At 39.1% G+C, this 23,369-nt stretch overlaps 1 protein-coding gene across 1 annotated transcript; it reads left to right on the top strand.

The window, feature by feature from the left end:
* The first annotated feature begins 752 nt into the window (after positions 1–752).
* LOC121325265 (CD209 antigen-like protein C) lies at positions 753–23,369 on the top strand. The gene is made up of 9 exons (XM_041267675.1): positions 753–1,052; positions 5,894–5,992; positions 10,776–10,895; positions 11,305–11,379; positions 12,207–12,281; positions 20,058–20,141; positions 20,621–20,772; positions 21,001–21,155; positions 21,749–23,369. Exons 1-9 carry the CDS (start codon positions 980–982, stop codon positions 21,909–21,911), a joined length of 996 nt encoding a protein of 331 aa, XP_041123609.1. The 5' UTR covers positions 753–979; the 3' UTR covers positions 21,912–23,369.

Raw genomic sequence — 23,369 nt, forward strand, 5'->3', positions numbered from 1 at the left:
TTAATTTAAATGTTGCTATACAACAATACACAAATGCATGTGACTTGTTGCTGTTTCTCACGGTCTTGCATTCTCTCACTCTCAGGTTTCAGGCTCGGAAACACCGTCACTAAAACGCTTGAGCTGAATGCTGATCCTTCAGCCTGACCTGGATGCATGCAGCAGACATGCTGTGGAGGCGATTTGGAGGAGAAGGGAGTGGTCAGTGAAACCTTCCTTTACCATCGAAAGCGCCTCAGCATACTCCGTTCCAGCCAATTAGTGACTCCCGGTCCACCAAACCTTGACCGAGCCACGTCAATCAATTGGCTGTCAGTGCGTCCTTGCTGAGCACGTGAGCTAAACGGTAGGAAGTGACCATTATTAATACAAAACATAAACAAAACACCAACGAAGCATTCATTCCCTGTGGAGAGCTACCACCCTGCCATACTGACCCTCACAAATTTGAACTGATTATAGCATGGAAACAAATAATAAGCACAAGATGCTTATTCAAACAGTTTGAACCAGCCCCTATTCATATTGACATCACATTTGATTATTTGGTGTCACCAGTTGATAGGTAAATGCTCTGGCTCCACACAGAATGCAGCTGATCTCACCTCATAACCACAGACAAAAGCAAGGTATGTATACATTGGTCTCAGAAATAAGAGGAAGGAAGTCTTGAGCTATACTTTAACTTCTGCTAACTTCTGCAAATGTCAACAGCTATCAAAAGTCAGCTTGCTCTATCTTCCTGAGGGTAGTGGAACGGTCACAGTATATTAACCTATCTAAGTCCTCTGTAACTCACTCCTCATGCACCACTATATCTATAGAGTTGTGCAGCATTTACACTGCACCACACAGAATGAAGTGTGATACCCCACTTCCTCTAGCCCCTGCCCAGCACAATCTGTTCTGCTAATATAGGAGTGAGAGCTTACTCTTTAGCTCAAAACAATTTTTTAGATCTTCTCAGACAGCACTTGCTATGGAGGACAGCTTTGAATCAGATCAGGTTTATGAAGAGGTGGAGGGCAGGACGGAAGGAGTACAACACAGGGGTAAGTAGAAAGACATCAATGTTAAAGTTAGCATAGGTACCCCATTTCTCTTTCTCTTGTCTCCTTCTTTCCCTTTATTTTCTTATATATTAAACAGAGCTTTGAAACTTGAGAAAAAACAAATAAACCATGTCTAAACAGTAGGAAAAGGGTTACTGAACTGCAAACTTGATTTATTTATTCAATGGGCTTTATAAGAGTCCTTAAAGTTTTGTAAGAAGGGCCGCAGGGCCGACGGCAGCAAATTGACAAGAACATGAAACAGTGGCAGTGTCTTACACTAAATATGAACAGATAGGTAGATCAGTATATAGCAGCTATTAGTATGATGGTTTAGTTACTACTGGAGTACTCTGCAGTTCTGCAAGGGTTAAATTTGACTGTAGAATCAGTTCCTGTAAAAGAGTTAAAACTAAACACATTAGTAATGCTTCTGCCTCAGAATAAATGTTCCCCCTCTGATTTCACAGAAAAGGTCAAGTTCAGTAAATATGAAACTTGCAGCCCCTCTTCATGCACTGCTGCCATGTTCAAACCCACTTCACAGCCTAGTATCAATCGCAGAGCTGTTTTATGAGGGCTGTGCTCATATAGTTTGGACTTGATAACACAGTGCAGTGGGTAGGACTGCAAACTGGAAACACCTGCAATGTACAGGACCCACTAATCTAGTCATTCTGCCCAATAACCTTCACTTTAGGATATATGCAGTGCACAGGGGTTTGATTCTTTCTGCAGATACTCAATAGGCTTCTAAAAGATTACTGCTTGGAAATTTGAATGTAACATTCCATAATGTGCATATAAAATACCAGTATGTTGAATTACTACTAGAGGAGTCTGCAGTTTAAAATACATTTCCCTCAAAGAAGTTCCTGTAAAACATGAAACTGAAGACAGTAGTAATTATTTTGCCTCAAAATAAATGTTAATTTTCTGATTTCATAGAAAGGTTTATGATTTCTGATTTCATAGTATTGGTTTATATACTGTAGCTGACTTGCTTTTCTTCACAGAAGGACAGTTTGTCAAAAACTGACATAAAATATTTGTAATTTCAATGGTTTCAAGTTTTAAAACGTGTTGACAATTTTTGTAAGATAGGGCATTTTTTCAGTAATGAACAGCTTTTGAAAAGCAGTTTGTAGCTTCAATATGGTTGGAAAACTAAAAAAAAAAAACTAAACAGCTCCAGTTTGCGATCTTTCAGTGAGATGTCAGTATCTTAACAGTTTTCCAATATTGCATTTGTAGCCACTAACATACTCACATATGTGCAATCACAAAAGATTATAAGAGCATAAGAACATAAGAAAGTTTACAAACGAGCGGAGGCCATTCGGCCCATCTTGCTCGTTTGGTTGTTAGTAGCTTATTGATCCCAGAATTTCATCAAGCAGCTTCTTGAAGGATCCCAGGGTGTCAGCTTCAACAACATTACTGGGGAGTTGATTCCAGATCCTCACAATTCTCTATGTAAAAAAGTGCCTCCTATTTTCTGTTCTGAATGCCCCTTTGTCTAATCTCCATTTGTGACCCCTGGTCCTTGTTTCTTTTTTCAGGTCGAAAAAGTCCCTTGGGTCGACAATGTCAATACCTTTTAGAATTTTCAATGCTTGAATTAGGTAGTCTTCTTCGTTCAAGACTGAACAGATTCAATTCTTTTAGCCTGTCTGCATATGACATGCCTTTTAAACCTGGAATAATTCTGGTCACTCTCTTTGCACTCTTTCTGGAGGAGAAATATCTTTTTTATAGCGAGGTGACCAGAATTGAACACAATATTCAAGATGAGGTCTTACTAATGCATTGTACAGTTTTAACATTACTTCCCTTGATTTAAATTCAACACTTTTCACAATGTATCCAAGCATCTTGTTGGTCTTTTTTATAGCTTCCCCACATTGTCTAGATGAAGACATTTCTGAGTCAACAAAAACTTCTAGGTCTTTTTCATAGATTCATTCTCCAATGTCAGTATCTCCCATATGATATTTACAGCACATTTTTATTTCCTGCATGCAGTACCTTACACTTTTCCCTATTAAATGTAATTTGCCATGTGTCTGCCCAGTTCTGAATCTTATCTAGATCATTTTGAATGACCTTTGCTGCTGCACCAGTGTTTGCCCCTACTCCTATTTTTGTGTCGTCTGCGAATTTAACAAGTTTGCTTACTATACCAGAATCTAAATCATTAATGTAGATTAGGAATAGCAGAGGACCTAATACTGATCCCTGTGGTACTCCACTGGTTACCTCACTCTATTCTGAGGTTTCTCCTCTAATCGGTACTTTCTGTTTTCTACATGTTAACCACTCCCTAATCCATGTACATGTGTTTCCTTGAATCCCTACTGCATTCAGTTTGAGAATTAATCTTTTATGCAGGACTTTGTCAAAAGCTTTCTGGAAATCTAAATAAACCATGTCATATGCTTTGCAATTATCCATTATCAATGTTTCATCCTCAAAAAAATCAAGCAGGTTAGTTAGACACGATCTCCCTTTCCTAAAACCATGTTGACTGTCTCCCAGGATACTGTTACCATATAGGTAATTTTCCATTTTGGATCTTATTATAGTTTCCATAAGTTTGCATACAATAGAAGTCAGGCTTGCTGGTCTGTAGTTACCTGGTTCAGTTTTGTTTCCCTTTTTGTGGATCTGTATTACATTTGCAATTTTCCAGTCTGTTGGTACCACCCCTATGTCAAGAGACTGTTGCATGATCTTGGTTAGCGGTTTGTAAATAACTTCTTTCATTTATTTGAGTACTATTGGGAGGATCTCATCCGGCCCAGGGGATTTGTTTATTTTAAGAGCTCCTAGTCCCTTTAAAACTTCTGCCTTGGTTATGCTAAAGTTATTTAAAACTGGATAGGAAATGGATGACATGTGGGGCATGTTGTCCATATCCTCCTTTGTAAAAACTTGTGAAAAGTAATCATTTAATATATTTGCTATTTTTTTTCTTCATCTATGATTTTGCCATTTGTATCTCTTAGACATTTAACCTCCTTCTTGAATGTTCTCTTGCTGTTGTAATATTGGAAACACATTTTGGAATTGGTTTTAGCCCCTTTAGCAATGTTCATTTCTATTTCTCTCTTGGCCTTTCTAACTTCTTTTTTGACTTGCGTTTGCAGTTCTGTGTATTCTTTCTGTGTACTTTCTTTTTGGTCCCTTATTGACGCTCTGTAAAGTGCCTTTTTTCTCTGAATATTATTTTTAATTGATCTATTGAACCATTTTGGCAATTTAGTTTTACATTTACATTTGTCTACTTTAGGGATGTAATTGTTTTGCGCCTCTAGTACTACATTTCTGAAGAACAGCCATCCTTTTTCGATGGATGTTTTCTCTATTTTACTCCAATCTACTTCTGTTAGTCTCTGATTCATACCTCTGATTCATACCTTCATAGTTTGCTTTTCTAAACCTTAGCTATAGTCATAACTTTTGGGGTTTTAAAAAGCACTTCAAATGAGACCATGTTGTGGTCTGAGTTTGCTAGTGGTTCTCTGACCTCTGTGTTAGTTATTCTGTCTTTGTTATATGAAAAGACTAAATCATGCATGCCTCCCCTCTAGTCGGTGCTTTGACAAATTGTGTTAGGAAGCAGTCATTTGTCATTTCCACCATTTCAAATTCTTCTTTGCTACATGCATTCCTAATGTCATTGTATAACAGATTATTTTGCTCACCGTCTGAATGTGGCGGTCTATAGCATGCTCCTATTATTATACCTTTGAATTTTTGTCTGTTATTCTGACCCATATTGATTAGGTTTTATTTTCTTTGTCCAGGTTTATCACCTAGGCTTAAAGACTATTTCTTATGTATGGCGCTACCCCTCCTCCTCTTCTGTCCTGCCTGTCTTTTCTATACAGTGTATACCCACAAATATTATATTCGTCTCCATCACTCTCAGACAACCAAGTTTCTGTAACACATATCAAATCATAGTTACTTGTTAGTGCAGTAGCTTCAAGTTCTAAAATTTTGTTTCTGATACTTCTAGCATTTAGATAAATACATGTAATGGTTGTCTTACCTGAGTTGTTGTCCTTGTTTTGATGCAGTCTCCCTTCTGTTTTTTTGTTGATTCCTCCCCCCTTCCTTTCTAGTTTAAATGCTTCTGAACCTGCTTGAGGATCTTTTCTCCAAGTAGACTGGTTCCCTTTTTATTTAAGTGCAGTCTGTCCCGTCTATACTGATAGTCCTCGTTGTAGAATGTGGTCCAATGATAGGTGAAGCCTTTCCGTGTGCACCACGTCTTCAGCCATGCGTTTAGATTAAGAAGTGAATCCTCACTACTGAGGCCAAGGACATTTGTCAAAACATTTTAATTATATTTTATTAACATATTAAAATATAAATGTTAGACATATATTTTTCACATATGCAAATGAGTTACACAGCATTGCATATAAGTTCTCAGTGGGATTGGTAGTTCACAGCATGTTGGTCTTATTGAAGGTAATATAACAACGGCTCATTTTAATGATGTTGTACTACAACATAATCATTCCCCACCCCCCCAGCCCCCAACCCCCAACCCTCAACCCCCATGTCTTTTGCTGAAGATCTTTTTGGTCTTTGCTTGTGTTTTACACTTCAGTTTTGACAGATTTGTTGACATATTTTACAGCTGAACCTCACAGTATTTAGCAGTGTTCACCTCCACCCACAAGTGTGAAAACACAGTTCCTGCAGCACCCTGAGCCTGCACTGTTAATACAAGAGTCAGGGCTGCTCTGTAGACTGAAGGATAACTAAGGCTTATGATATGTATTGGTATTTACATGCAGTAAAACCTCCATTTTGTCTCTTCTCAGCACTAGCTCTGGAGATGAACGAGTATACATCAGATTCTATCTATGAAAACACATACAGCAAGAAGCCCCAATGCATAAGACCAGGAGAGCAACAATGGGGTAAGTAGCATCTTCAGCAGAGACTGTGCCACAGGACAGCTGACAAACCAGCCAGCTTCAGCACTGTTCAGGATAACTAGGGGTTCCCTTTCAATTTGAAGATGGCCACCAAAACATTGTTATGGGATACACTCCTGCCTATTGGTAGGTGTCACTGAGTTCTTTCTATCAAAGCTGCCAATAGGCCCTTTCCCCTCGGTAACCCCCTCGGACCTGCCTACCCAGGGTACTTAACCATCATGCAGGGGAGACTCGCTCTCTTTTCGCTTCTCATGATTGGTACGGTAAGATCTCTTTTTCTTCTATTAAGTGCTGCTTAAGCTACTGCTAGTTCCCCTGCACATCATTAGCTTTAAATTCATAGCCTTTTTATTCTGTTTCTGACTATCAGCATCTGCTCGCTCCGCGTGTCAGGCTGTTTCTCTCTGTCTGTCCATCTTAGCGGTAAGTATTATTGTTAAGAATTGTGTGTGTTTTCACCCTTTTTGCTTCAGAGAGCGCTGTTACTCCACTGGGCTGGGCTTGCCTTGTCCCTGTTGTCGAGTTAGCCCATCAGCCGCCTGTGGGCCGCAAGTTGGGCCTTGTTTTGATTGTAGCTGCACGTCCCTGTGCTTGTGCAGAGGACTAGCCGCAGTGTGGCTGCTTCAGCCGGGCCAGCCGTATACTCCTCACCGAAGCTTCCCTCGTTGTTGGGTTGAGATGTACGCAGGCTGTGTTGGCCTTACCTCTGGTGTAGGTCTCACAATCAATAGATAGTAAAATGCAGTAAAACCTCTTATTAGCCAAACTATTTGGCACTTGTTTGTATAATTGAATTATAACTGTGAAATTGTTTAGATGACTATACCAATCAAGAAGCCTCCTAAAGCTCCTCCTTTTTGCAGTAATACAGTAATGTGCTGTGCAGTAAATACCAGAGATTGAGAGCTGAATAGCGCATCTTCAACAGGTTACCAGGGTTACATTTTGAATAAAGAAATGTTTTCATCACATATACACAAGCATCACTCGAATAAAGAAACAGGTTCTATTTTAATCATACTACTTTATTACAAATAAAACACCAAAAGCAACTTTAAGTTTAATATTCTTCATATCAATACACTAATTATGAATGTTAACCAGCTGTACTTGTTTTTACAAAATTGTTAATTTATAATAGACACGTTTCTGTATATGTTCAATACCTAATATTTTCTTCAGCATTATTTCTCAGAGATTGTCAACCTACCTACTAAATAACTGCTTAATTGACACTTCAGTACAAAAAGCAGGCATTCCACAAATTCAATCAGCAAAAAAGGAAAGGAAGGAGCTCCATGTGGCATTCTTGGTTTTGGCTAATGCATATGGTTCAGTGTCACATGAACTTCTTTGGGCAGCATTTGATTTTTTCAGTGTACCGAAGACAATAACAAATTTACTGAAAGCCTGCTTTGGAGATTTGCAATTTAGTTTTTCAACTTCAGAATTCAGCACTACATAACAATGCCTGAAGCTGGAATAATGCGAGGATGTACCATTTCTCCACTGGCTTTTACCATGGCAATGGAAGTAATTATTAGGGCTTCAAAATGGGTAGTGGGAGGAGAGCGCTTGGCTTCTGGAATGCGACTACCACCAATTCGAGCATACATGGATGACATGACAACCATGACTACAACAGTAGCCTGCACTAATCGATTATTGGGCAAATTAACCAAAAACATTGAATGGGCATGAATGCAATTCAAACCCACGAAATCAAGGAGCATCTCTATAATTAAAGGTAAAGTAGTAGATAAAAGGTTCTACATTAATGGTGAGGCAATACCAACAGTGTCCAAGAAGCCAGTGAAAAGTCTTGGGAGATGGTACGACGGGGATCTAAAGGACACAGTTTGTGTGGGAGAAGTTAGACAACAAGCAGTGGAAGGGTTGAAAAGCATAGACAGCAGCGCTTTACCGGACAAACTGAAACTCTGGTGATTTCATTTTGGTCTACTGCCAAGACTGCTGTAGCCACTGACTGTGTATGAGGTTTCCTTGACAACAGTTGAGAAGCTGGAAGCTTTAATCAGTTCATACGTCAGGAAATGGTTGGGAGTTCCACGCTGCCTCAGCAGAGTGGGACTTTATGGTAAAGGAATACTGCATCATCCAGTCACTGCTCTAACCGAGGAGTTTAAGTGCGCCAAGGTCTGTCTGGAAATGATATTAGTAGATTCATGCGACAGATGCATAAGGGAGACAGCACCTGTGTTGAAAACTGGAAGAAAGTGGGAGGCAAAGAAAGCTGTGGAAGATGCTAAGGCTGCCCTTCGAACCAGAGATATTATGGGGCAAGTTCAGCATGGAAAATTAGGTCTTGGTCTCAGTTCAGTTCCTCCTACATAGCAAAAGGCACCCCCATCTCAATGGAGGAAGCTGGTAGTCAATGAGGTGCAAAAGCAGGATGAGAGGATGGGGTGTGTAAAGGCCATTTCCCAGGCCAAGCAGGGAGAATGGATGAGATGTGAGAGTGTGGAACAACGCAAGATCGGCTGGCAAGACCTATGGACAATGGAACAGAGCAGGATCAGTTTCCTCATCAGATGAATAGATGATGTTCTCCCATCACCACATAACCTAAACCTCTAGGTGGGTGAGGATCCCTCTGTCCTTTGTGTTCATCACCTGCAACATTAAGGCACATTTTGACAGGATGGAAGGTGGGTCTTAGTCAAGGGCGGTTTACTTGGCACCATGACCAGGTGCTGCGATGTTTGGCCTTAGCTTTGGAAGACAAGTGTAACCTGACCAATAAGTTACCACCAGTTCCATCAAAGCATTACACACAAAAGAAAATATTCCTACATCCAGGAGAGCAACCATGAAGAAAATATGTTAAAACCAAGCCTAGTCCAGGACAATTGGAAGCTGCTGGAGACTGGAAAATGCTGGCAGATGTTGGTCAATGGCTTATTTTTCCACCTGAGACTGCCACCACTAACCTTCGATCAGACATTGTCTTGTGGTCTGGATCAGCATGCCATGTTCATATGGTAGTGCATGTGTATGAGAGGAAGGAACATCGGTATGCTTAACTAGCTGCTGAATCGGAATGGCAAGGATGGAGAGTCCGGGTTTAACCAGTGGAAGTGGGTTGTTGAGATTTGTGGCACACTCTACAACCCGGTTTCTCAGGTTCAGTGGCCAAGAGTTGTGTTGCACAGTGAAGCAGCGGAAAGGAGCAGCACTTGGCTATGGTTGAGACAGAAAGATTCCGGCTGGGGATCTCAAACACAATAGGAAGAAAGCAACGGTAATGTACAGGTAAGTAAGCTGGGCTAAATTGAGTGGGGGACGGAGGGGGGTGATTCTGGGATGCCAGAATCACTATTTAGCCCTCTTGAGGTGTCATGGGCTAGTCAACGAAACACTGAGGTTGGAAGGTGCCCACTTGAAGATCCCAGATATGTACCCTACTTAGCTCAATCCAGACAGTTGTCATGCTGATGAGCTGGGGAGATCGCACTGTGGTTGATCACCTGAGCCCGCATCGCAGCCATTGTGTGTGCTGATGTGCTTGGGAGGCAAATAAGCTGATCCCTGGAGCCAGCATTACACTTCAGCCATCAACACCAGATAGAAGGATGTCTACATCATCAGATGGAAAGCAACGCAAATGAATGGAGATGCAGATAGATCACATTACTTTACTGTAAAGTATGTCATAGTTGGTGCTTATCTTGGCGAGAGCCGAGTTCAAATCCACATGAAGTTTTTACATCTACTCTTATGTAATGGAAATCTTAGGGATGAAAATAACTAACTCATTGCATAGCAGTTTAAGCTTGTTACTTATACACACTGTTAATCAAGCTTGGAGTAAAACCTGGAATGAGTGATACTGCTATGCAATAGGAGTCTTATTTCCATCCCTGAATATAAATCCTACATAAAAGATGGCCATTTTCTTATAAGGCAATTCATATTTTCATTGTTATATATTCTCACATATGCAATATATGTAACCATGTAAGGAATGAAATACAGTATTCTAAACACAAATAATCTAAATTATTACGTATTCCGAGAGATACAGAGTAAATCAATCCTGCCTCAAAACATTAAGACCAGGGATGCAGGAGGCCTGTCTGGTTACTTGCATTTTCTGCAGCTACCATGCTGAAGCAACCAGCTGATGAAGAAAAAAAAAATCCATATACTGTACTATATACACTGCTTTGATTACTGTTCCCAGTTCAAAATATTGCCCATCTAATCATTTACAGTAGATTAGCACATTTAAAAACCAATGCAGATGTATTGACACAAGTTGTCTCCTTCCTTTCCTCCCTCAACCCACTTTTTTTTTCCCCACCTGTCCTTCCTCAAGCCCCCTCTCTCCCCCTTCTCTCCCCCCTCTCTCTCTCACTCTCTCTCTCTCCTTCCTCTTTCCTCTTCCTCCCTCCCAGAACTGCAACAGGTGAGGTCATTAACGTTGAACAGAAGGGCTTTCAAAAAAGTATTCCAACAACAGAAATTGCAGTTCACACTTCAGCCTGGTCTCTGCTTCAGCTAGAAAACATCATGTGACCTCATCTGTGACAATCTGCATGTTCACACTTTGTCTTTTTTGAAATGCACTTATATATTGCAGATAGAAATTGTATTTAAACTGCTGCACATGGTCTGATTGCAGCTCGGATATTGCAGTGATTTTGAATTACAGCAGAACAGGAAGTGATCTGGTACCAGGAAGCTTCAACATTTTTGTAGAAATATCTACATATTCCAAACTGAAGTGTCTTGTTTTCAGAATCGGCAGTGCCTGTGGATTCTTCTGATAGACCAGCAGCTTCCTGTGGACGAGCTGTGTGTCTTCTTACAGCTCTGAGCTGCCTGCTGCTGGCAGCCAGTGTAGCCCTGGGGGTGTTCTGTGAGTACACTGAACCTTTTAACTACTGTACTTAGAACTGGAGAAATTACAAACAATCCCTGCATACCTTCAGAAACACCCAGTCATAGATTTCAAGGTATAACTTGACAACCATCATAAAACTTGACCTAGGCAATAAGAGAGTTATGTGCACCAAGTATGAAGCCAACATCTCCAAGCATTAGATCTTTCAGAAACCCTTTGAAATGGTTTATAAGATATCAGGAACAGCAAGTGTAACAACTTGAACTTCTTTGAAAATAGTCACAGGTCCTCCTCGGGTTGAAGTTGAGACTGTATTATATCTACTCTTAACATCAGTGATTATGGATCTTTGTCACATTAAGCTTCTGTATAGAGACAGTAGGGTTGGTGTGCAGCTGTTTGACAAAAGCACTCTCCATTGCAGTTTTTGACCTGCAGACTAAGAACATCGAACTCCAATCCCAGTATTCAGAACTGGAAAGGAACTACACAGACATAGGTGAGTGCTGTTTCAAACTCTGTTCAATCACATACCTTATCGTTTCTTTTTTAGAGTCATTTATTACATCAATATGTTTTGTTCAGAGCTGCATGATTATAGAGCATTAGACATAAATAAGATGGTTTATATTATTGAGATATTGCAACAATAATCAGGGTTTCAATTTGCTTTCTAAAATCTATCACATGCAAAGGATTATGGTTTTAGTACATGTATTCTACTACATATATGTCTGCAAATGTCTTGGAAAGGTATAGTATAGAATTGTTTTAATGAATCTACATGTTGCATAATATTTAAAAGTTGCATTTGGGTTTATTAACAATGCTTTTACATTGGGTAAGGATTCACAGACACGCTGTACCTTTACCACAATCTTTATTTTATATAATGCCTGTCAGTGAACTACCATCACAAAGCATTTTACAAAATGCTGTAGTAACAATTCAATAATTGATAATTTAATATTTGTCTGGGTTGATTAGTTCTCTTACTAACAACATTTAAATTGATGTGTTACAAAGATCGAGGATTTACTATGAACACACATTCACACGCAGAAACAAGGAATGATTAATCAACAGAAGTGTTTTATTAAGTACACAAATAATAAACAGAAACCAGAAAAGTCATAAAGTAAATCTCTTAGTCTGTTAGCACAAAAACAATTCAAAACTCTCACTGCCTTAACTTGGCTAGCAGGCCATTGTTAATATGACACCGCCTGTTTCCTCACACACAAGCAAGCATGCAAGCAAGCAAACTGTGAGTATAGAGACAGTAGGGTTTGTGTGCAGCTGTTTGACAAAAGCATTCCATTGTAGTTTCTGACTTCCAGACCAAGAACCTCAAACTCCAGTCCCAGTATTCAGAACTGAAAAGGAACTACACAGACACAGGTGAGTGCTGTTTCAAACTTTGTTCAATCACATACCTTATCGTTTCTTTTTTCATTGACAGATCTTAAGTAATTTATTACATCAACATGTTTCGTTCAGAGCTGCATGATTATAGAGCATTAGACATAAATAAGGTGGTTTATATTATTGAGATATTCCAACAATAATCAGTGTGCTTCAATTTTCTTTCTAAAATCTATCACATACATGCAAAGGATTTTGGTTTTAGTACATGTATTCTACTACATATATGCTACATGTTTCTGCAAAGTATATTATAGAATTGTTTTAAAGAAACTACATGTAGCACAATATTTAAAAGTTGTATTTGTTTTTATAATATGGAGTGCTATGTGTAAAAAAAAAAAGATATAATTTATACATCTAGTTACAAGATTTAAAATGTAGCTATATATGTAACTAAATCTTAAATCTCTTAACTAAATGTAACATTTAGCTAAATATTTAACTGGCCAGCTAAATCTGGAGTTTGTAAGCAAATGATCTCTGCATGTTTTGTGCTTTCACATGATTTGAATGGCTCTTGTAATACTAATCGGGAAAGTTGTAGATTTCAGCATTACAAGAGCCAATCAAATTGTGTGAAAGCACAAAGTGGGTGAAGCTTTAGCTTGCCCGTTAAATGTTTAGCTAAATGTTAAATATTGTAACTAGATTTATAAACTATATCTGAATGTACACATTTAAAAAAAAATAAAAAATATTTATTTTCACAGCATTTATAAATCTGGGAAAAAAATACAAGATTAAAGTTAAATCTGGGAAAAAAGATATTAACGCTTTTTTTTTTTTACACATAGACCCCATGTTATAAACATTCACAGACACTCTGTAGCTGTACCACTGTGTTTATTTATCAACTGCTTATATCCTGCTGTACAGTTGGAGTTAATCTGTTGATGTGAAAAATTTATTAAAAAATGACTTGACCAGACAGATGTAGATGTGTCATTATTATTATTATTATTATTATTATTATTATTATTATTATTATTATTATTATTATTATTGATGTTTTATTTTTTTTAACTGCCTATTTTGTCATATGCAACATAAAAAAGTGTATGTTTATATGTCATTCTTAGGGGATGAATATTGATTAGTTGTAGTGATTATGAGAGTAAAATGCTTATTTATGGTTTATTTGTAGTTGTTATTGTTGTTGTCGACTACTGTATTCCTTCAAATGTAAGTTGCAGCCCAAATTTACCACCCTCAATTTGAGGAAAAAATAAAACATGAAATAAATATGCATTTACAAAGATTCTACCTCAATTACTCTGTTGTATCGTACAAAACTGACACGAAACAGTATTGTTGTAGATTAACCACAGAGCTTGTTTTATTGCTGTACACTGTAATACTATAGCGAATAAAATTTCAAGAGAGTTTCAGTCTCAGTGCATACTTTGCCTTGCTTCGTGTCTGAGATGTATGTGGAAAGTTTACAGTGTGCACTTCCTGCATTGCCAGATGTTGGAGTGAGTTCAGCCCCAACCTTGGAAGCCAAGGCTGTGAACCTCTTTAACACTGTTCTGTGAGCATTAGCAGTGGTAGAGCATTGAGGGTTGGCACTGGATTCTTGCTGTGACACTGAAAGAATGCTGCAGTGTGCGGCAAGCTGAAGGACAAAAGATTTTGCTGCTTTCATGAGGGGCTCCATCTCTGTTGTGAAAAGTGCAAAGGCAACAGTTGGGTCCATCAGGTAAGCTGCTGCAAGTGTTGCATCAAAAATCTGCTGACTGAGGGTTCAGTATACAAGCAAAGCATTTCTGAAGTGACTTCAGCAACTGTTCAAGTGGTTTTGAGATGACTGATGACTGCGAGTGTGCTTCTAGATTCAGTAAGCAGGGCACAGCTTCTGACAGTGAATGGCTGTCAGTCTGCAGCTGATTTCCATGTGCTGCAATGGCTTAAAAAAACTTCACAAGCTACTCCAGTTTGGACCAATCACTGGTGAGCAAGGTGTCGATGCAAAATTCATAAAGAACTTGATTTAAAACAACCTTGGTCTCCAGAAGTATCTTAATCATGTTCAGAGTACTATTCCAGCGTGTCTTAATAATTTTTTCAGTAGCCACTGAAGATTTACGTACCGTACTCACCAGCCTTTTAACTCTGCTAATTATATTTTCAGTACTGGAATATTTGAAGGCATCCTTCAAAGTGAGCTACCGGGTGTGTGCCAGATAAAGCATTCTTGTGTACTACAGATCCTCAAATAAGTCATCCTCAGTTGAGTCCACAATTTAACCTGCCCAAAAGGACACTGATTGTCGTGGATTGTTAGAAAAAGAAAATCTGATTGTAAATAAGGGAAAAGGTGGGACATTAACACATTTTTAACAGCCTTTTCACTTTCTGATTTGAACACTGCTTTATTTCTATAACATCAATGTAAAACTTATTTCACCAATATATTAGTTAAAAATGCACACTTTTGAATACATATTTAAATATTACTTACCAGTGTCTGCCTTGTCTTCCGAGTTTTGGGATCGAGTATACCACAGAACTTTTTAAAGGCTGGTTGTTCGCATAATCTAATGGACATGCCAGTCTCCATGAACCAAAGCTTCTTCCCGTTTTGTGTATTCAACCGACCCGGTTTCCCACACCTGTGCTCTTTTAAGGCATGATGTGATTCACTGTAATTCACAGGCAATGGAGCTACTCTGAACCATTAGTTTTTACCAGTTTAAGCCTGCTTTCTGTTCGTGTCCCTTTTTTCCACTTCTTTGAACATCTCTTTGTGACAACTATTAAGGGTGGTTTTCAGGTTGGTGGAATTCTTTCCTTAAAGTTCCGCGGCGCATATATTGCTTTTGGTTTTATCTTCAGCAATCATTAAAACGAGACATTTGCTCTCATCACTAGTGTTGTATTGAAAGTAGTCCCACACGCAACTTTTGCTCTTTCATCCAGTGCTTGTTACATAAGAACATAAGAAAGTTTACAAACGAGAGGAGGCCATTCGGCCCATCTTGCTCGTTTGTTTGTTAGTAGCTTGGTTGTTAGTGTGCAATTGTCCGTATAATTCTTTGATTGCTGGATGAGGAAGCAGCAATCTCCTTTGTTTGTGTCCATGTTGCAATCCTGCAAAGACTTTTAGAGCTACTTTAACCAGCGTTGAGAAAGATACGCTCTGCAGAGAAATAGATGTTTGGTGAATAGATTTGCCAGGTATCTTACAAAGACTTTATTGAGGGTTGGCACTGGATTCTTGCTGTGACACTGAAAGAATGCTGCAGTGTGCGGCAAGCTGAAGGACAAAAGATTTTGCTGCTTTCATGAGGGGCTCCATCTCTGTTGTGAAAAGTGCAAAGGCAACAGTTGGGTCCATCAGGTAAGCTGCTGCAAGTGTTGCATCAAAAATCTGCTGACTGAGGGTTCAGTATACAAGCAAAGCATTTCTGAAGTGACTTCAGCAACTGTTCAAGTGGTTTTGAGATGACTGATGACTGCGAGTGTGCTTCTAGATTCAGTAAGCAGGGCACAGCTTCTGACAGTGAATGGCTGTCAGTCTGCAGCTGATTTCCATGTGCTGCAATGGCTTAAAAAACTTCACAAGCTGCTCCAGTTTGGACCAATCACTGGTGAGCAAGGTGTCGATGCAAAATTCATCAAGAACTTGATTTAAAACAACCTTGGTCTCCAGAAGTATCTTAATCATGTTCAGAGTACTATTCCAGCGTGTCTTAATAATTTTTTCAGTAGCCACTGAAGATTTACGTACCGTACTCACCAGCCTTTTAACTCTGCTAATTATATTTTCAGTACTGGAATATTTGAAGGCATCCTTCAAAGTGAGCTACCGGGTGTGTGCCAGATAAAGCATTCTTGTGTACTACAGATCCTCAAATAAGTCATCCTCAGTTGAGTCCACAATTTAACCTGCCCAAAAGGACACTGATTGTCGTGGATTGTTAGAAAAAAAAAATCTGATTGTAAATAAGGGAAAAGGTGGGACATTAACACATTTTTAACAGCCTTTTCACTTTCTGATTTGAACACTGCTTTATTTCTATAACATCAATGTAAAACTTATTTCACCAATATATTAGTTAAAAATGCACACTTTTGAATACATATTTAAATATTACTTACCAGTGTCTGCCTTGTCTTCCGAGTTTTGGGATCGAGTATACCACAGAACTTTTTAAAGGCTGGTTGTTCGCATAATCTAATGGACATGCCAGTCTCCATGAACCAAAGCTTCTTCCCGTTTTGTGTATTCAACCGACCCGGTTTCCCACACCTGTGCTCTTTTAAGGCATGATGTGATTCACTGTAATTCACAGGCAATGGAGCTACTCTGAACCATTAGTTTTTACCAGTTTAAGCCTGCTTTCTGTTCGTGTCCCTTTTTTCCACTTCTTTGAACATCTCTTTGTGACAACTATTAAGGGTGGTTTTCAGGTTGGTGGAATTCTTTCCTTAAAGTTCCGCGGCGCATATATTGCTTTTGGTTTTATCTTCAGCAATCATTAAAACGAGACATTTGCTCTCATCACTAGTGTTGTATTGAAAGTAGTCCCACACGCAACTTTTGCTCTTTCATCCAGTGCTTGTTACATAAGAACATAAGAAAGTTTACAAACGAGAGGAGGCCATTCGGCCCATCTTGCTCGTTTGTTTGTTAGTAGCTTGGTTGTTAGTGTGCAATTGTCCGTATAATTCTTTGATTGCTGGATGAGGAAGCAGCAATCTCCTTTGTTTGTGTCCATGTTGCAATCCTGCAAAGACTTTTAGAGCTACTTTAACCAGCGTTGAGAAAGATACGCTCTGCAGAGAAATAGATGTTTGGTGAATAGATTTGCCAGGTATCTTACAAAGACTTTATTGAGGGTTGGCACTGGATTCTTGCTGTGACACTGAAAGAATGCTGCAGTGTGCGGCAAGCTGAAGGACAAAAGATTTTGCTGCTTTCATGAGGGGCTCCATCTCTGTTGTGAAAAGTGCAAAGGCAACAGTTGGGTCCATCAGGTAAGCTGCTGCAAGTGTTGCATCAAAAATCTGCTGACTGAGGGTTCAGTATACAAGCAAAGCATTTCTGAAGTGACTTCAGCAACTGTTCAAGTGGTTTTGAGATGACTGATGACTGCGAGTGTGCTTCTAGATTCAGTAAGCAGGGCACAGCTTCTGACAGTGAATGGCTGTCAGTCTGCAGCTGATTTCCATGTGCTGCAATGGCTTAAAAAACTTCACAAGCTGCTCCAGTTTGGACCAATCACTGGTGAGCAAGGTGTCGATGCAAAATTCATCAAGAACTTGATTTAAAACAACCTTGGTCTCCAGAAGTATCTTAATCATGTTCAGAGTACTATTCCAGCGTGTCTTAATAATTTTTTCAGTAGCCACTGAAGATTTACGTACCGTACTCACCAGCCTTTTAACTCTGCTAATTATATTTTCAGTACTGGAATATTTGAAGGCATCCTTCAAAGTGAGCTACCGGGTGTGTGCCAGATAAAGCATTCTTGTGTACTACAGATCCTCAAATAAGTCATCCTCAGTTGAGTCCACAATTTAACCTGCCCAAAAGGACACTGATTGTCGTGGATTGTTAGAAAAAAAAAATCTGATTGTAAATAAGGGAAAAGGTGGGACATTAACACATTTTTAACAGCCTTTTCACTTTCTGATTTGAACACTGCTTTATTTCTATAACATCAATGTAAAACTTATTTCACCAATATATTAGTTAAAAATGCACACTTTTGAATACATATTTAAATATTACTTACCAGTGTCTGCCTTGTCTTCCGAGTTTTGGGATCGAGTATACCACAGAACTTTTTAAAGGCTGGTTGTTCGCATAATCTAATGGACATGCCAGTCTCCATGAACCAAAGCTTCTTCCCGTTTTGTGTATTCAACCGACCCGGTTTCCCACACCTGTGCTCTTTTAAGGCATGATGTGATTCACTGTAATTCACAGGCAATGGAGCTACTCTGAACCATTAGTTTTTACCAGTTTAAGCCTGCTTTCTGTTCGTGTCCCTTTTTTCCACTTCTTTGAACATCTCTTTGTGACAACTATTAAGGGTGGTTTTCAGGTTGGTGGAATTCTTTCCTTAAAGTTCCGCGGCGCATATATTGCTTTTGGTTTTATCTTCAGCAATCATTAAAACGAGACATTTGCTCTCATCACTAGTGTTGTATTGAAAGTAGTCCCACACGCAACTTTTGCTCTTTCATCCAGTGCTTGTTACATAAGAACATAAGAAAGTTTACAAACGAGAGGAGGCCATTCGGCCCATCTTGCTCGTTTGTTTGTTAGTAGCTTGGTTGTTAGTGTGCAATTGTCCGTATAATTCTTTGATTGCTGGATGAGGAAGCAGCAATCTCCTTTGTTTGTGTCCATGTTGCAATCCTGCAAAGACTTTTAGAGCTACTTTAACCAGCGTTGAGAAAGATACGCTCTGCAGAGAAATAGATGTTTGGTGCATAGATTTGCCAGGTATCTTACAAAGACTTTTTTGATTGCCAGTCAATAAAGTACTGACTGTAAAAAGTTATATGTATGTTTAATGCAGGCCATTATACTTATTATTTTCAATTATTTTCAGATTTTCAAAGTATTTAGTATAAATTTAGTTTTTCCGTGTTCATTTTGCACAACGAAGGGTTAATCTAAAACAAAAATTGGTTGCCCGTCAGCAACCCCCCGGGTAGTGTCCTCTTTTTGAGGATCTGTAATATGGTAACCCTAGAAAAAATGACTAGAGACCTGTGCTTAACGTCTTTTTGATGATCCAGACTGGAAAGGGAAAATTGTAATGTCAGACCTGGTCCAACACCGGACTGCAAAAGGTTAAGGATTGTTTGGAATTGCCATTAAAGAGAATCTAAATTGAGATCTGTTTCCTGTCTCTTCATTCTGAACCACGCTGAGCAAGAATTCTACAATACTTAAGATGTTGTCTCTATAGTACAAATACCACCACTCACTTATGCAATCACGCATCCCGGCAACAGCATGTACGACACAACACTCCACAGCATCAGACAACATGTAACCCAGCAACCACAACAGCACTGAACTGTGCTTTTGCTTGGCATGTTGAAAAATACAGGGATCTGATCAGCATTTCCGATCTGTTCAACTGGTACTGTTTGTTAGAAATGATGAAATTGTAAACGTTTCTCTTGGAATTCCTCAGGAACCTTGGTTTGATTTTTCTCTCAGCAGTGTCACTTGCTGCTTGTGTATTGGGGCAGACATCTCTGTTATCTTTTCTCGGTAGTCAATCACATTGCTGTTTGTGTACTCAGGTAATCACGTCTTTTGTTGGTGATTTTAATACATGCATCACTATACTGTACTCAAATTTAAGATGCAGGCTATCTTTGAGAAGCAAAAAAATGGTTAAAAATGCACGTCATAAATTCAAAGGAATACGGTATTATTCCTGTCACTGTAGTTGCAGTGCACTATGTTTATTCAGAAAAGGAAACGGTGATTCAATTTGATTGCAGTTTTCTGCTGTCACAGTGTAGGTGCTGTGAAACTCAGTGCTCTGATTGACTGAAACACTTTCAGCATGGTGATGCTGAGTCATTATCGGCATGAGAAGGGATGCTGGTGTGGCACAGTTGTGGGTACCATGTGAAAGATTTCTGGAGTAGTTCCTGGCCTGTGTCACAACAACTGTATTCACCAATGATTACTGATCTGTGTCACAGTAAGCTTGTGTATAGAGACAGTAGGGTTTGTGTGCAGCTCTTTAACGAAAGCACTCTCCTTTGCAGTTTCTAATTTCCAGACCAAGAAAATCGAACTCCAATCCCAGTATTCAGAACTGGAAAGGAACTACACGGACATCTTAGCCAGAGGTGAGTGCTGTTTCAGATTCTACGCTGTCAAATACCAAGCACTTAATAATGATCATATGACAAAACACTGTAATACTTTACTGTGCTCAAGCAGCCATCTGAACAGTCATCTTGAGACGAGGCCCTGTCACCTGCATGGCACAAAGGAATCACTAACTGTTATTCAAAACCCTTAAGACAGACAAAATTGTTAATGAATGAGAAAGAGATACTTCCTTTAAGAAACAAAGCCCTGCAGAGTGGGGCAGCAGTGACAATGGGAGCAGTGAGATTTTCAATTTGTTTGTTATATTGACAGTATGTTTCATAAATAATAACACTTGGCTTATATTGTCTATTATTAAGCTGGTTAAAGAGAGCTGGGGGTTTTGAATGATCTATGATGTCATTCAGTATCCCTCACTATCTTTTATCTTTCATCACATCTACAGCTCTTTCTGTTTAACAGATCATCACTGCTTCTTTCTGTCATTGTGCAGAGCGAGTTTGTAAATCCTGTCCACAGAACTGGGAGCTGTTCAATGGCAAGTGTTACTACTTCTCCACTGATAGAATGAACTGGAACTCCAGCCGTGATAACTGCACATCACTGGGGGGGCACCTGGTGATTATAGAGAGCGATGGAGAGCAGGTACGACTGTCTTCTTTACAATGTTAGATTTTCAATACACATTTCTGTTGCTGACTTCACTGCTAGCTAACACTGGAAATGAAGTAGCATGTATGATATCAATGTGCAGAACAGTTATTTCACCCAGAAGCAAACGGTACTCAAATAAAACCGAGCTTTCACTTTCAAACACTTGCCACTAGATGGCAGACTACAAACTCAACTGATAGAGGTTTGTTTTCTATTCAGGGATTCCTATCGGATAAGGCTTGGAACAGCACACAAGCGGCTAATATAATCAATCCAGAAGAGCAATCCCACTGGATCGGCCTGACTGATGCTATTACTGAAGGAACCTGGCTCTGGGTGGACGGCACTCCTCTCATTGGCAATGTCAAAGCAAAGTAAGAGCTTCAACCTCATTCTGAAATCACTGCTGAGGATTAATAGGATAAACCAAGTTCTACAGAAAGTGACAGTAAAGCTCCTGGAGAGACAACACAGTATCCTTCCTTTAATACAACAAATTGCCCTCCTTAGTGTCCCCTAATATGAGAGCACTAAGATGTACCACAGCAAATGTAATACAGCACAGCAAAAGCATGCTACAGCATAGGTAGGCATTGTAAAGACCAGAGAGGTATGGTAAAGCATGCTTAAAATCATGGCAAGCCTTGGTAAAGTATTGTTAATCTATAGCATATCCATGGGAAAACTGCAAAATGAGGTTTACTGTGGGGAACTTTTAAAAAGCAAATAGCATTAATTAAGTGCTACAGTGAAACTGGGTCCTATTCACAAAGTTCTAAGAGTTTTGATTTAATTATATTGTTATATTTGTTTAAGAAACCAGTAACAGTCTATGGCTGTATCTTTAATGTTAAATGTTTTAAAAAAACACACTTCACTAAGTGCTGATTAAGTGTTGCAGTGAAACAGTGAGCAAGTCCAGTGTAGTGCTATGATACTGACTGGCATTGCTGCTCACCTCTTACAGATTCTGGGCCACTAGGAGTGATGGTGGTAAAGAGCCTGATGACCATGAAAATGAAGACTGTGCAAGACTACACCCAAAGAGGAATTCCCAGGAGACCTGGTTCGATGCCCCGTGCACAAAACAATATAAAAGGATTTGTGAAACTAAAGCAGTGATAGCCTAATAAGAGGATTATCAGGACAATAGGAAGCTAAGGTTATTGAAGCACAAAGAGAGACTAGAAAGAATAGAAGAAGCTCAGTTCAGATAGACAAGCATGCAGGTCATCCCCCAACATTACCATATTAACCGTTTGATTCCCACATTATGAAAAAGCAGAGATAACAATGAGCTGGTGGTTATTTGTACTGAACGTAGTCTGGCCTTGAGAACAGAATTGCATTGTTTGTTGTTCTGAAACATTAAAAATCTCAAAATATTAAAGTGAAGCTGAGATATAAAACTGACCTCAGGTAGTTTAGAAACATGAACAGAAAGGTCAGTGTTCATTTAAAACCACTGCACACATGCACCGAAGTGACTCGCTAACCCTGATCTCTTGTAAATTAAATAAATATTGGATTCACCCAAATGTAATGTGAAAGTTCTCTAGGAGGCTAGGAACAGTTATCATGAGGACCCAAACGGCAAGATTGGGAATCAAAGGCTTAATTGTAATGATGGGGAGATGCAACCTGATTCCTCACAGGGAGGAGCCAGTCCTACCTAACTGATAGAAACACAAACCCACAGACAGTCTGAATCAAGACACTGATGAAGGCAAAGGCCGAAACGATGGTCTAGTTGACTACTCCCACTGTTTAAATAACACACGATCATCACGTGTTGAAAACAAGATTGTTCATTGCAGCCATGTGGATTAAATGCTGATTGCACATCATTTAGGTCTACATGATTGCCTATTGAAGTCAGGGATAAAAACTTCTGAAATAAAAGCCATATTCAGAAACTGTTTTTTTTTTTCTAGTTTTACACTCTCTAGTGGCTGACAGAGGGATGACTAATAGTCACACAGGATCCAGACAGTGTTCCTGCTGTCCAGCTGATCATGTCTAAACTGTATCTGCAGGGTCTGCTCTGAGCTACAATGAACCCACTGAAACAAGTACTGCAGCAGATTAGTATTATCATTTTATATCCCTGCACTGCACAGCTACCCTTTATAAAAGTTCACCCTGGTGACTGTACAGTCATTTTGCAGTCTTCTGTGCTTTTAACAGGCTTGTGTTGATGAAACGTTGTTTTTACAATACATATCTGTGATTCACCTGCTCACTTTTGCTTTACCATGATTGTGCTGCACTTCAAATATGCTTTAATATATTTTGCTGTGCTTTTACCCTGGTATATCAGAAACTTTTACAAGGGTAGATTTTTATCTTTAATATAGTGTTTCACTCCATTCTTACTACAGCTCCCATCATTCCTCACTGGTACTACTGGTGCTGAGGCATTATGGGAGCTTTGAAGAGTGAATGATAGAGACTCTAGTAGTATAAGCATGATGCCTAGGGTGACCTATATGACCTTTAATGACTTATGAAGTTTTTTATGACTTTATGAATATATATATATATATATATATATATAAGTACAACTACTTATAACTACAAAGTCTACA

Source organism: Polyodon spathula, chromosome 13, assembly GCF_017654505.1.
Source record: "Polyodon spathula isolate WHYD16114869_AA chromosome 13, ASM1765450v1, whole genome shotgun sequence".
Lineage (NCBI taxonomy): Eukaryota > Metazoa > Chordata > Actinopteri > Acipenseriformes > Polyodontidae > Polyodon > Polyodon spathula.